Here is a 15,802-nt window from a genome sequence, read left to right as displayed (position 1 = left end):
CACAAAACAAACTAGATGTTTTCTATTATTCGATAGATAATGTAAAAAAAAATATTTCTTATTTGTACTATCACTAAGTTTAGGTTTTTTATTCTTTAAAACTTTATAACTAGAATAAAAGTAAAATAACGTATTCATGATAGTACCTATATAATTATCAGGTTTTTTCGTTAGGTTGATACTTTATTTACTTCTTTAAAAAGAATTATATATGATTATAATGAATAAAGTTTATTAATGTTCAAAATACATATTACTATAGATACTTCTAAGTTCTATCGTACCTTTATCCAATTATGTAGTCATACTTGCGTAGTTGCTTGATATTTTTAAAGTAAAATAAAAATAAGTATAATTCTTAGTTTTTGTTGTCATGATTGGTGATTTTAGATTAAACATTTGGATTTCAATATTCATTGAAACTATAAATATATAAAACAGAAGCTTTTATAACATAATATTTAGTTATTATAGGTAATAATTATAATTAGTAGGTATACTATTTACTTATTAGTCAATAGGTGTATAAGTATATCTAATAAATTAAATAATAATCTAATAAAACCGTTTTTTTTCTTTTGTTAATTTTTCACAAGTGATCAAGTATAACATATTCAAACAGCCCTACATTATTGACACACTTGGAGATAATACTAGCTGCTTCTATTTATTACACAAATGTTTCTATTATTACTTATACTAGCCCAGAAGTCTAGAACCCGAAAATAGGTATATGAATTTAAAAAATGCAAAAATTATGCAATATGGAAAGAAAAATTGAACAAATATGAAGGTATGTACAGTAATACAGTATATACTGTATAAATTATATTTATATTTAGTATAAATATGCATTTATAAATATTGCATACTTGATCGAATACCTATTATTTTAAAAAATAAATATTACTTCAAATCTGAAATCAGTTGGTACCTACTGAACTTTTTTATGAAACACTCAAATAATTAAAATTAAAACAAACTTTTAATAGATTCTGCGAGTATTATACGAATTTCTATAATGATCTCCACTAGACTTTCAACATTCAACAACAAGGTCAATTGTCTTTTTTTCTTCGCTGAAATCAATTAATACAATCCTTAAGCTTACCTGACCCAGAAATAGGTAGCAACACTGCACAGTGCTCAGATTGAAGAGCACGGTGTTAGAGCCACGTATGTTTGGAAAACCTCGTTATAAAGACCACTATACACATTAAAAAGATTCAATAGGTACTTTTAAAAATGACTACTGCATCTTCTAATTATTTTGACAGAATAAACCTATAAACCAATTAAAATATTTTGAAAATGTTATCGTGTATAGAAAATGCAAATATAAACAACCAGTGAAAATGTCACGTTTATTTGTTTTAGAGTTACACCAAAAACCATAATCGATTTTGTGTGAAAACCGATTTTGCGTAAAAATTCCCGTTTTTCCTTAATTTTTATGTTGTTTTTCTCGTTGCTTTTGAAAACGCATTTTAAAATTTGACCTCCCGAATGCACGAACTAGATTCACTTTCCCATCGAACAAGATACTGTTGAAGAATCAAGAAAATCGAAGCAATTTTGCCGCCTCAAACCGTGATGACAGACACAAAAAAAAAATAAAAACACGCATTATTGTAAAATCAATACATTCATCGCTCCACTCAGAATCTAAAATTATACCAACGTTTACAGCCACAAGTTTTCGAGTTTATTTTAGTGAACGAATTGTATTTCTATAGACTATATTATGTCCTATGGGTATACCGTATGTTTTATGTCCACGGCTAATTTACATTTCACACGACATAATACCTGATTGCTTTATATGGTTTATACGGTATATTAATAAAAAATTATCAAAATTATATCAATTGCGTAAAAATTAAAACGTTTTTTTTTTGTTTAGTAGAATTTCTATACTGCGTGCACTAAAATAAAAATAAATAGTAAGAGTTCCTAGGTAGGTACTTAATATTCATTGCATGTTTTCGTGGTAAACTGTAATCGTCTATCGACATTTTTTTTGGTGGGTATACTGCATTATTGTAAGGAGTATATTATCATGTTAAATTCAAACGCGATAATGATCGCATTTGAATAATAATAAAGACGATAATATTAAAACAGCACTTCAGTAAAGTTATTACCACAGAAATATCGTTTATCAAACTTTAATCATTCGTGAAATACTGCAATCGTATATTCGTATAAGGTGGAATAGCGAGTTGACCTTTTCGAAATTCGTTAATAATTTTAAATAATTATTATTATTTTACCTATTATATTTAATAAACTATATACAGTCCGATCAATCCGATGTATGTGATTTTATTTAACAATTTAAGTTATCTACTTGGCTACATAGGTACCTACCTAGTTTTGAAAGAAATAACAAAACGATAAGTAAACCATTAACAATAGCTAAAATTATTGTACTTAATTTCTACTATTCAAATTTATAAAGTGACAACTATAAAGGTTTTGAATTCATGTTAACCGGTAAAATAATTATTTTAGTATATAGGTTTAAACTTTAATCAAATTGGAGCAAATAGTAACCCCCCTAAACGGTACCTAGGTTCCAAAGTTCCATTGATGTTAAATTAACTTGTTCAAATTCATATTTTCTGCTTATTGAAAGTGTTACAAAAAAAAAGTATCAATAATTTATTTTAAATTTACTTAATATTACACTAAATTACTAAAAATATACCAATTCAAAATTCAAATACATATTTGACCGCTAAAAAAAATGAACATGGTAAAAATAAACCTTCAAATTAGGGAATAAAATGTATTAAAAATGTATAGATAGAAAAATGTTATCGTTTATACGGCTTACGACTTACGTACCAATAATTTTTTCTTAAGGGGGCGTTTTTTACGGTATGCCATTTTTTAAGGTTTTTTATGGTACTTACACAATTTATAGACGGTATTTCACGCCATACCGTAAATGACGGGTTTTTACTATATAGTATATACCTATATTTTATCAAAATAATTTCAGAAGACAGGTATAGGTACTGAATTACCGTCAGCCCTATTTTATGTACCTTTTTCGACTCAAAACAAGTTTTTATGTATGTGTTATATGTATCACATTGATAGAACCCCAATAAAGTTGAGTAAGTGCCAACACATAGGTACGAGTCTGTAAATTTACCTAATTTGGAAAATAGACACAATAAAATACAGTTCTCGCTGTACCTATAATTTTTGGAATTTTTTATTTTAGAAGCGTTAAATATATCATATAATAAGTGAGTTTGGTATTTTTGTAATTATTGTTTTGAATTATTTGCTCGATACTGTTATTAGTAATTTCTTTCATTTTATTTTTTATTTCGTATAATGTAAATTCTGTTTGTAATTTTACGTTTTGCTTTATAAAGCTGGTAAAGTTTGGTAACATCTTTTTTTCATTGTTTTTAAATTAATTATAACTTGTTTTTTTTTTTGTTAGGTGGAAAGAAAATTTTTGAGGATTATCTATTTAATTTATTTTTAATGTAGTACCTAAAATAATCTTTTACACCATAAACATATGTCACTGCAAAGATTAGATTAATCAGTTAAAATTGTATTTACATTTTTTCAATTGTATGGACTTTTTTTTTTTATATAATATAAGAAATGTGACTATATTATATATAGTTACTTGGTATTGCTTTTAAGTAGTACCTACTGTACATTTGGAATGATATCACGACTCGTTAAATTCTGTTATCTGTGGTCCAAGTTTAGATTTAATATCTGGAGTATAATTAAAATTGTCACAACTGTTGCAAAATTTTACATTATGCAGTATATTAATACATTTTCCAGATCTTCAACACATTCCATACAATTTTAAGACGACCAACTAATATCTTCAGCTCTAATTTGTCTATTACTGGCATAGACAATTAATCTTAAATCTATATTTAAATTTAATAAAAATAAAATAAATATTAGTATTTATAATTTAGTTAGTTTAGTACTTATCTTCTGTTAAAAGAAGTTCTTTTTCTATATTTATTAAAAAAAATTTTCTTAAGCTCCCTAATGTATAAAATCCAACACATTTTTTATTTTTTATCCCAGAAGTTGGACATCAGAAAACCAATTTGATGGAACATTTATCATTTTGATCATCTTTACAATATTATATTGAAATATATTGACACATTTAATATACATAATGTTTATAACTACTAAAATATAAAAATACAAATCATATTATGTATACGCTACAAAAATACAAAAAAATCTTACCAATTTAACTTTTTTTTTTATTAACACTTACACTTCTGTTACTGTTTCCTGCTCTGGAACATTCATCATCAATATTAATGTTAAATCTATTTGCTGTGGTATTCTTCAAATAGCAGTGATCATCTTCAATGTTAACATGATTAGTGATCTACTGATCTACAACATTAATTATTTATTATTACCTGCACATCATGAATTTTAAATAAAATAACTAATATTTATAAAAACCTTTTGTTTTTTATATAATGATATACAATTTAAGTCAGAAATTGTACTTATAGGCTTCATTATATCCAAACATATATCCGGTTTAATACTGTTTTCAATTATTGGCTGCAATAGTAACACTTTTTGGGGGAAAAATAATTGTCAGTTTTTAATTTTTTTAGTTTTTTTTTTCTATTAATATCAATGAAATTTTATTTGTTGAATAAAAAGCATGCAAATTTAATACAAGGCTTCTGATATACTGTTAAAATAGCAGTTGAAAAATATTAATGTACATTAATTTTAATTTTTTTTTATAAGCATTTACAGTTCGAATTCTTACAAAATTTAATAATTATTTTGTAGTTATAAATTTATAAAATGATATAATGCTATTTATAAAAAGGATTGGAAATTTAAAACAAGGTTCCACGTAAATAGGTAAATATATAAATTACTTTATTCACAATAATATCATCAAATATACTTAGTACCTAATATCATAAGTCAGCCAAACTGTCATCGCCAGGGGCGGATTTACCCATAGGCCACCAAGGCACTGGCCTAGGGCGCAACTTTTTAGTTAATTTTTACTTTTTAGTTTTTCATAATTTCATAATTCTATTTACCTGAATTTATATTTTGTATTATTTTTTTTTCGTATACAATTTGCACGAAACTAGAGAATGGCTCACGAAGTCATGTCGCAGTAACGTTTTAATTTATAAGCTATAATAACCTTACCGTTTGAGTTTAATCCTGAGCCCAGCGCGCGCCGCCACCGCTAGAGGTTCGACATCGACACTCGACGAGGCAGTTGCCGGCGTTGCTTATGTTAATACATGGGAGATGGTATATGGGTGTGCGGCGTAAACACGTACAATATTGTGAATGGCGCATGCGCAAAACGCCAGCCAAGGCGGTCAAATATACTGCCTCGGGCCGCCGAGTACATTACTACATATTACATTGTATATAGCCGCTCTACTATAGCTAGGTGGGGGACAGCTGCTCGCACAGTGCTTAGTGGAATGACCCGCCTCACCCCGCACACAACACAATTAGAATACTGGAATTAATTCTGGAAACCAGGTGTCTTGATAAAGTAATATTAATAATAATAAACATTGCGACGAAATCTGCTAATCGATTACGGTTATAGAAACTAGAGTGCTCACCACCAAATCATAGATAATTTTGCTATAGATAAATCAAGGCGCAAAATGATTTAATTATTGTACAAGTGTACAAATGTACCTATGCAAAATTGTATTAATATTTATTTGTTTAGTTGGTATGTATAAATATAAAAATACCTAAATACAATTTTTATAGTTTTGTTTTAGTTCATGGAACATTACTCCCCCCCCCCCGTGGGAGCACGCCAATGTACAGTGCGCTAGTGTTGTAATGCCTAGGGGCGGAAAAATGGTAAGTCCGCCTCTGGTCATCGCTCAAAATCGTTTTTCTTATAGGTACAACGATATTATATTATTAAATTCAAATTTAACAACATCCATTACAGTGACCCACTTGTAACCTACTGTACAACAGAGCGACATCGACTTACCCACTTTTTTTTCTTTTAGAATCACAAAATAGTACACAACAACTCATTTTTGTTTTAAATAAAAAACTATTTTGGATTAATGAAAAATGGGAAATGTATTACAGTTATAAAAACGATTAAGATATACGATATAGGTATATTTGAATTCCTGGTTATAAACAATGTCCAATGATAGTAATTAACATAACGAATTTTTTTTTTCATGGTAATTTATTTAATTACAAATATTTACAAATTTGGCGGTAAATTATTTTGTAAAAGTAGCCACTAATATGAATGCAAGCGCTAGGTGTAGTTTGCAACAGCTGTTCTGGCAAGTCAGTTTGGTTCCAAGCACGATGTAGGTAAAACGGTGTAGTCACTATTAATTGTACGTATGAGAAATCAATGAGTACCGTTTTTATGGCAGCTTAGTTACACAATTGTCCACTAGGAAGCGCTAAAAAGGCCGGTTTCGGAAATATTTAATAAGCAATATTATGGTCTATTTCAGTATATTTGTTTTGAATAATAAACATATTATTAACATATTGATGAACATTGTTTATTTATATTTTATTATTCTTTAGTACCACACTACCACATAGTAGAACTATTACCATCTACCCTTAAAACTTATTATTTTTTTAAACATATTTCATATAGACATATAGTCCTAATTAATATGCCTAACAAATGTTTTGTTCCTGAATGTACATCTGGCTATTTGAGTAATTATAAAAAATTAAAAGCAGAAGGGAAGAATGTACCACCTTTGTTCCATCCATCATAAGTAACACTTATTCAATAGTTATTTTAGATTCTAAGCGGAGCGAGGAAGCTAGTGGTTTTACAATGGTGCTTATTTTTTTTTTTTTTATTTTATTCTGTATACAAAATTTCTACCAGAAGGAGTGCTTCAATTTCAACATATAGTACCTTATCCTTTAACAAATTGAATCAAGATAGTTGATTGGGAACTAGCGGCCAATTGTTGAATAGACTAGGTTAATATGGTTAATGTTTCAAAAATACCCCACGAGGAGCGCTCATTAGTTCTTCATTTTATGATAACAAAATTATGAGAGGGTCCATTTATTTTATAGAGTTGTGCAACCAGTATATCTACAACCGTGGTTAACAGTTATAGCCACGGTCTTAGAAGATAAGGTCGGACAACTATTCATTATCAGCATTAACCTACAGACGTTTTTTGAGGTTATGTCATTATAGTATTATACACGTTTAAAATATCCTTCAACCATATAAACTAGTTAGTTTATTATAAACCAACTAGTTTATATGGTCGAAGAAAATAATATAGTCTATAAAATAACCCCGCATGACATATAAATAATGTTCTTAACCTCAAAATACGTCTAACGGAGAAGCGTTTTTGCCTCGTTTAAATGAAATATTGTAATAGGCGGGAGGGTGGGAAGTTGTCCGACCTTATCTTCCAAGACCGTTGTTATAACTTATGAGTTAATAATTATTATTTATTGATTATTAGTCTTTTAGCATAGTCCGTAATTCGTACTCCGTGACCGTGACTACTGACCACTGACCACAACTACCCTGATCCCATCCACGAGAGAACAGTGAAATGAAGAATTGAAATTAATTAATTAGTTCTAATCTAATTATTTACCTACTATAGTCGGCGAACAGAATTGGTGAGCAGATAGGGTATGCACCTGGCACATATATAATATTATGTTTTTTACCGTAGGTATGCACAAATTATATTTTAAATGTATTCGGTTGTTGGGGTATATCGTATATATTAATAATATAATGTAGATACTATGTGTGCAGTGTGTTGTGATTTTGATTTCCATAATTGTTGAGAGAAATTTCATGCTGTATTGACTTGAGATTACCTAATTCAAATAGTCTCTACCATCATAGACCACAGTTGAGTACGGCCTCAAATAACAATTTTTACAACATTGTACCCCTTATTATCACTTATCAGTTATATTATATAACTATAGTTATATGTCTATAGTTATATTATTGTTAATTTAAATTTTATTTTATTTTTTTACCATAATGTTCATTAGAAATGTTTAATTTGTTTGAGTACTGTATACTAAAATAGTTGTTTTGAGAATAAAAAATATGAAATTTATAGCATAATATGATGTTACTGCTAGTGCTTAGTTGTGGGTATAGGTATTTAGATAATTATTGTTATTACTAGAGCGCAGATTTGTATGCATATGCATATTTATTCGGTTTGATCGTATGATATACTAAGTTAGCACAAAATTTGTTTCATGACATAACGATTTAAAAAAACTTTTTTAGTGCATATTTTTGAATATTTTGACATTTATCTACTTTTAAGTGCTTATTTTACATATTTAATTGCATATTTCATCTTTTAGTGCTTATTATTTCAATGTTTTTTTTGGCCATTTTATGTTTAAATTATATTTAAATGTTTCAATTAAATGTTCATTAAACACATTTTTTTATGCATATTTTAACATTTTAGTGCATATATTTATGCATATATAAGATTTTTTAGAGTATACCTATTTGATTGGTTTTTAAAGCATATATCCGCGCTCCAGTTATTACAAACAATTGTTATTTGTTGTCATCTAATAAAATATTTTTAAAATCAAACAACCTACCTACCTACTATCGTAGAAAATTAAGCTTAAATAATTTTTAAAACAACTTATTAGAAATAGTAAACAAATGATAAATGAATATTAGATGTATTTATAAGTCCAGAGGTCGATGGATTCAATAATTACGGTTTGTTAGTAAAGTTATTTAAAAGATATTAACAAATGTTTTAACTTCTAACGACTTGTAACATGCACAGGGTTAGTAATTAAATCCAGACATAGTTTTGTATTTTAATACTTATTATTTTGTAGATATTGATTTATTTAATTTCCATAAATAATACATCTAAAAGATAGTTTTCATGTTTCTTATTAGTTTGTACGTTGTTGACTAGCTATAATGTTTTAATTATGGATATCAGGAGGGCTAGGATTGCTTAACATTCGCTTATTATTATAGAAAACAATAAAAATTAGCAAAGTCTGCTATATGTTTATTATTTATTATATATATCAAAGATTCCAAATATACAATTTATGTTACATGTTATAAGCATTTTAGATTTTAAGTGATATTTTTGCTAATTTGCTTTTACAATCTGATTTATTTTATGTGTTTCTTAAATCGTAGTTTTTTAAGGAATTCACATAGTAAAATAAGTGAAACTGGTTTCAACTTAACTCGAACCTATATACACATTTATATTTCTAATTAAAAATATAATATCAAATTGTTTTACCGGTGTTATACATTATTTATTATGTCCATAGAAATATGTCTGATACTGATTCAGAGTTATCAACAGATAATAACAATATGTCTCATTTTTTCAACCAATATTTGGGTACTCCTCGGGAATTCGATTATGAACTCCGTAGTATTGAAAGTCCAACTTTTGATATAGATAATTCTTCAGGAAGTGAATATAATTTAATAAATCCTACGGATTCTTCATCTAGTGATGTAAGTTTTCAAAGTCCATACCTAAATTATTTAATTTTAATTTTAATTTTATCATTTTAGATTGAAACATTATTTAACACCTCCTCAGAAGATTTAGATAGTTCAGACGATGACTCATCTCATAGTTCAAGAAATTCACATGTATTTAGATCATTTAAACAAAAACAAGTTAAAAAAATCAAAACCACTCCTTCAAAGTCCAATTATTGGTGTCTTCCTAAAGAATTATATAATAGGTTTATAGGTAAATGTCATATATTTAGTTGGTAAAATAATTAAGTTTTTTTTTTAGAGAAATCGGCCAGTATAACACCCGTGCTCAGTGGGGTTATAAGTTCTATCAATCAGCGGTTGCTGTACATAAACTCAAATTGAGTAAACTCTTAACAAACCATGAAGGATATGTAAATTCACTAGACTTTAATAAAACCGGTAACATAATAGCAAGTGGATCAGATGATTCAAATATATGTTTATGGGATTGGTCAAATGATAAATGTTTACTCAATTTTAATAGTATACATTCTAGAATTATATTTCAAGTAAATTTTTTTTCAGTATATTATATTTATGTTCAATGTCTTAAAATGATATTAACTCATTGTTAATTATTATTTCTATAGACTAAATTTCTCACCACACATGGAGATGCCCACATTGTATCAAGTGGACGAGATGGCTTAGTTGTAATGTCTATTTTAAGTGAAGCTGATGTTCTATATTGTAAAATAATAGGACGCCATGGTATCTCTTGCAACAAAATTTGTCTACATCACGAAACACCATATGTAATTCTCAGTTGTGGATATGATGGAATTGTTAAAAATTTAGATATTCGTGAATCTCCTATTAACGAAAATGAAAGAATTACCAAGTAAGAATTATACATTTTTTTACATCATTAATAATTTAAAAAGTACCTATAATTTTTCTTATGAAATAATCTTTTTGAGATTTTTAAAATACATGCAATTTTAGCATTTTATAATCTTTATTTTTGCTTCCTTGTGTTTATTGGTGAATCCACCAAATTTTTTTTTATCCAAACATTTAACAATTTAATTAATAATCATTGATAAACAATAACTAATCAGTATTTAAAAATTAATTAAATTTAAAAGTATCTATTATTTTGTTGATTAGTATACTACATATCAAAAATATTCATGGTTCTACTGTGCGTCTATATGGTATTGACATTAATCCTCTGAAGCCATATGAGTTTATTGTAAATGGTAATGATGAATATGTAAGAATGTACGACAAAAGACAACTAACCATGGAGCCAATTAAAGTATTCTACCGTGAGCTTAAGAATACCAAAACAATTAAAGTAAATAGATTATACAGCTATACTTAACACATTTGAACTAAAATTTTCAGTATTTTTTAATTTTTGAAATAAATTTGTACAGACTGATAATATTGCTACTAGTATTAATAGAACTGATGATAGTGATACTAATGACACTGATAATAATGATCTTGATGGCACTGAACATAGTGATGTTTATGTCACTGACAATTATGAGATTGAAGAGTATTTAAGTTCAGTATCAAATCCTCACTATTCAAGACAGATTACATCTGCTGTGTACAGTTATTGTGGAACTGAAATTTTAGCTTCTTATAGTGGAGATGACATTTATCTATTTGATGCTAATGGTCGATCAAATTCCATACTACACAATTATAGTGGCCATATAAATAGAATGACTGGTATTTAATTTAATTTATCTTATGTTAGGTGCGCACTGTTTGTATTTTTACCCACACCCATACATAACTTAGATAAAATGCATTCATACAAATTCATTTGGGTAAATTTACTCTAAAATTACTCAAAGTATAAAATATCAATTTGTCTAAACATTATTTAAAAACAATTTAATATCCATTTAAATTTACAAAAAAACAATTTTATTTTTAAAGCTGAATATTTTAAGTCAAATGACTATAAAATATAAAACCAATATGTCAAACCCTCAAAAACATTATCCTCTATTATTTTTTTCTAATAGGCAATTTGTTCTACAATATTACTCAAACAAAAAAACTATTTTACACAAATACATTTTATCTATATTGCACGTGGGTCTAAGAGAAAAAACAAATTTCATGGCGTCTTACAAAAAGTGGTGGTTTTTATTAGTTAAGTTTTATACTTATTACATTAGTTTCTCTTATTAACGACTTTTCTTTATATAATTTTAGTAACTGTCATTATATAGATGCTTCAAAGCTTAATACATATTAGTTGTACTTACATCACTATACAGTGGCAAATGCTGACTCCGATATATGGGCATGCTCATTTATCATAATGTATTATAGTTCTATTTAATTTATAAATTAGACTTAAATTTAATATTTTAATCATTTTAATAAAGATTTTATAATTTGACTCTCTAAATTATTTGACCAATTTGACTAACTCTTTTAAGTAGAATAAGTTACGCTCACATTTTTTTTTTTATGTATTAAGTAAATTCTTTTTTCAGCAAACTTTTCTGTTACTTTAGAGTAAAATTCAAGACTTATTTTTTTAAATCTTCTAAAACTTTTGACCTAGAGTAGACCTACAACATGTTTTTATTCTTTTGAGGGCTGAAAATGTTCTTTCTGCTTATGCTGTTGTACTTGGAATAGTTGCAATTAATTTAGCTGATTTATATACTTTTTTCAGATATAATTATAATAATATTCATGTACCTATTTGATTATTTTTAAAATTGGTTTATCTTTAAATTCTGCTGTACAAAACATGTAACTAATTTTTTAGCCCGCAAATATCAAGGAAACTTCCGTATTGCTTCTCTAAACACTTTAGTTCAGTAACAGGAAATACTTTACTATGTTTTTGATACAACACAAAATTAAGTAATGAAAAAAAACTCCAACTTTCCCATTGGTTTAAATCTACTCTTAATTTGATTCAAATTACTATCTAATATTTCACTTAATAAACGTCTATAATTTAAGTTAAATAGTACAGTTTTAAAAATTAGACAATATAAAAAAAAATATTACAACAAATAACAAAACAGAACAAGTACAATAATTGTCATATATTTGTATATTACAAGATTCATTGACGAAAAACAACCGACTGAGCATGTCTTGGATGATTAGTACCGCGGCTAAAGGTCTTGGAACATCCGGTATTTCACAGTGATAATAAGCGTCATATAGCTTGCGCACACAGCTATCGCATGCTCTGTCAATAAATGTTACGATAAAGTCATAAAGATAAACACAGATAAGAAATAGATGACATTTTTTTCATATATTATGATTTTTTTAAATTCGTAATATTATATCATTGATGACAATATAATTTTTGTATTTTCATTAATTACAATTTTATTTTTAAGCATGCCTGGAAAACTCACTACTGTTACTACAATATTATTCATTTTAGTTCTAGCCAAAGGTGTCAATTTCTATGGACCAAGAAGTGATTACGTGATATCTGGATCAGACTGTGGATATATGTTTATATGGGATAAAAAAACTGAAGCTATTGTTCAAAGAAAACGTGCTGGTAGAAAAGGAACTGTAAGTTTGATATTTACCTTCAAAATTATATTACTAATCATATTTTTTGTTTTTAGGTTAATGTATTGGAAGGACATCCACATATGCCAACCCTGGCAACTAGTGGTTTAGATCAGACTATTAAAATATGGGAACCTTCAAATATATCTCATCAGCCGAATAAAAAAAAGCTCAGATTGGCAAAATGATGTACCTATACAGGGCATAACAGGAAGACCTGACAAATGAAATCACTTAAATTCTAAATATTATTATTTTTTTTTTTTTTTTATCATGTTTTTTCCTATTTTTTGCGCTATAGTATAATACTGAAAATAAAAAAATTTAATTCAGATATTATAATTTGAGAAATTTAAAATACCCAATTTGTAAATCTGGTTTTTTTTAATTGAAATTTCATTATTTATGTTAAGAAAATTTTATCCAGTGGTATATAAATTTTTTAAAAATATTTTATGTAAAATCTGATATAGGTATTTGTTAAAATCTAAATATTTTTTTTAAATAGTTATTACTTTTCAAATTAATGAGTTACTTCAAAAAAAATTATTTTAAAAAATCATAAAAAATATACCACTTGACTTAGATGATTATTTTTACAATCAAAAGTTTTCTAAAAACCAGATTTACAAATTAATTATTTTCAAATTTTCAAAAAAACATTTTAACCAGACTTAAATTTTTTTATTTTAAGTATTTTTAGTATAATTTAGGAATTACTAAAAATTAAAATCTAATTTGTCGAAAACTGATTTTACGTAAGAACCTTAGTTTTGCCTTAATTTTTTTTTTGTTTTCCCGAAGCTTTAAAATACTATTTGAATATTTTACTTTTGATCCCCAGAGTACCAACTAAATTCACTTACTTGCCAGAAAAGATGCTAAAGTAGAAAATCGATAACATTTTATCGCCTCAAAAGGTGACACATACACACAAAAAAAAACACATTTATTTTTGAATTCATTCTTGAAATACCAGCAATACAATTATGACTATACCTAATATCTAATGCTAATACCTGACTATTAAAAAAAATTGTATTTTTAGTTTTAATTTTATAATACTATATTATACATACTCATTATGATTTGATTTTTAAATTTTTTATTATTATTTTAATTATTAAAAATACCTAGTTATTATTAAAAAAAACATGTAAAAAATGTTTTATTTATATATTTTAATTTTACTAAACTCTACAATAAATAATATAATCGAATGTGCCCTGACTCCTAACTGACTGATTGATAAATAATAAATATAAATGTTTTATGTTAGTAAAATGTAAACAGTAGCTATTCTTTTATTTTAATTACTAAAAATAGTTCTTATTCAACGAACACATTTAAATTTGAAGTATATATAACACATATTAAGTTTTAACTTCACAAACTTATTATTTTACAAAGAAAATCCTCTCTTCCTCGTGTTTTACATGCAATAAAAAGGAAACTCAGGCCTCCGGGTGAATTGTGTAGCTACCTACCGTGGTCCCGGAATATTTAGAAGTGGTATCACCTTATTTTCTCTACATCGTGGTTCGTTCATACCTCAGTTGAGTTAGTAGCACTAACTACTAACTGTACTACCTGACTTCGTCGGAGAAAGATTTTTAACATTTAATTTCATTATTTTCTATGCATTTTTTACTGTACAGATGGCGCCACCAGTGTTGTATTTCTCAAATATTACTCAACATTCCGGGTTCATACTGTAATACAAAACAAATATCTAAAAATATATAAACACATTTTTTTATAGATGTTTTTAGTTCAAATTTTGACAAAATTATATATTTTAACAAAGAATAATTATTTTGTTGTAATTTAAAAATACTTTTTGTGGGGAGCTTTTAAAGTATACCAAATAAAAGATTTATTTTTTGACATAATTAGGAAATTATTGACTACAGGTACATACTACGTTTACCAAGTTTAACCAAATAATATTTTCCCATATTTTTGTAAAATTCACTTTTTTCTTTACAATCATCCATATTTATTAAGCTAGGTAGGTATAGGTATTATTATAGTCCAGAATAAAATGTGATCAAATGGTCCTTATGGAATCTACACACTGTTGAATGTCAAGCCGTCAAAGTAAATGGTAAAACCAAAATGCTAATATTATAACATTATGATAATGATTTATGACTTTTATCAAAACTATAATCAATATCATCAACTCATTTCAGATACCTAGTCCTATAGCTGCACGCCCGCATTATATAATAGTACTATCTATACCTAGTAGAATAGAATATAAATATTATTGTATTTGACATGATCATGTGGCTTAATTGATACACCTAATTAAATAAATAAATTATAATAATAATAATGGATCTAATGAAACTTGATGTGTACGATATTCAGCAGGTACACAAAGTGAACAGTGAATCACATAGTGGAAAAAATAACACATTACAATTTAATAAATTAAATTGAAGTGACCATTTTGTAAAATTTTTTAGTATTTCACATAGATATGGGTAGGTAGTGTTTAAAAGTCGTTCCCACTCATGAAATAGTTATCTTTTTATGAAAAATTCTATTTAGCGATGAAGTTACGACATATTATTATTATAGACAGGGTTGGGATTTTATAGAACTTAAAATTGCATAAATATGGGCGATAATATTACCTTAAATATCGCTAAATACGCGTTAAAAATATGGGGGAAA

The 15,802-nt window shown here is 26.8% G+C and overlaps 1 protein-coding gene across 1 annotated transcript in view; it reads left to right on the top strand.

Annotated features, from left to right (window-relative positions):
• The window catches only part of LOC100161855 (DDB1- and CUL4-associated factor 8-like), a 25,286-nt gene extending 11,944 nt beyond the window's left edge, over nt 1-13,342 (top strand). Inside the window, exons 4-11 of the mRNA XM_029492838.1 lie at nt 9,367-9,559; nt 9,620-9,727; nt 9,835-10,095; nt 10,183-10,433; nt 10,703-10,892; nt 10,975-11,278; nt 12,987-13,117; nt 13,174-13,342. Of these exons, the coding sequence (XP_029348698.1) occupies nt 9,367-9,559; nt 9,620-9,727; nt 9,835-10,095; nt 10,183-10,433; nt 10,703-10,892; nt 10,975-11,278; nt 12,987-13,117; nt 13,174-13,305 (1,570 nt within the window). The 3' untranslated portion in view covers nt 13,306-13,342. The remainder of the gene's footprint in view (nt 1-9,366; nt 9,560-9,619; nt 9,728-9,834; nt 10,096-10,182; nt 10,434-10,702; nt 10,893-10,974; nt 11,279-12,986; nt 13,118-13,173) is intronic.
• The last annotated feature ends 2,460 nt before the right edge of the window (nt 13,343-15,802 follow it).

Source organism: Acyrthosiphon pisum, chromosome X (assembly GCF_005508785.2).
Source record: "Acyrthosiphon pisum isolate AL4f chromosome X, pea_aphid_22Mar2018_4r6ur, whole genome shotgun sequence".
Classification (NCBI taxonomy): Eukaryota; Metazoa; Arthropoda; class Insecta; order Hemiptera; family Aphididae; genus Acyrthosiphon; species Acyrthosiphon pisum.
Note: the sequence above shows the minus strand (reverse complement) of the source record. Positions and strands in the feature narration are given on the sequence as shown.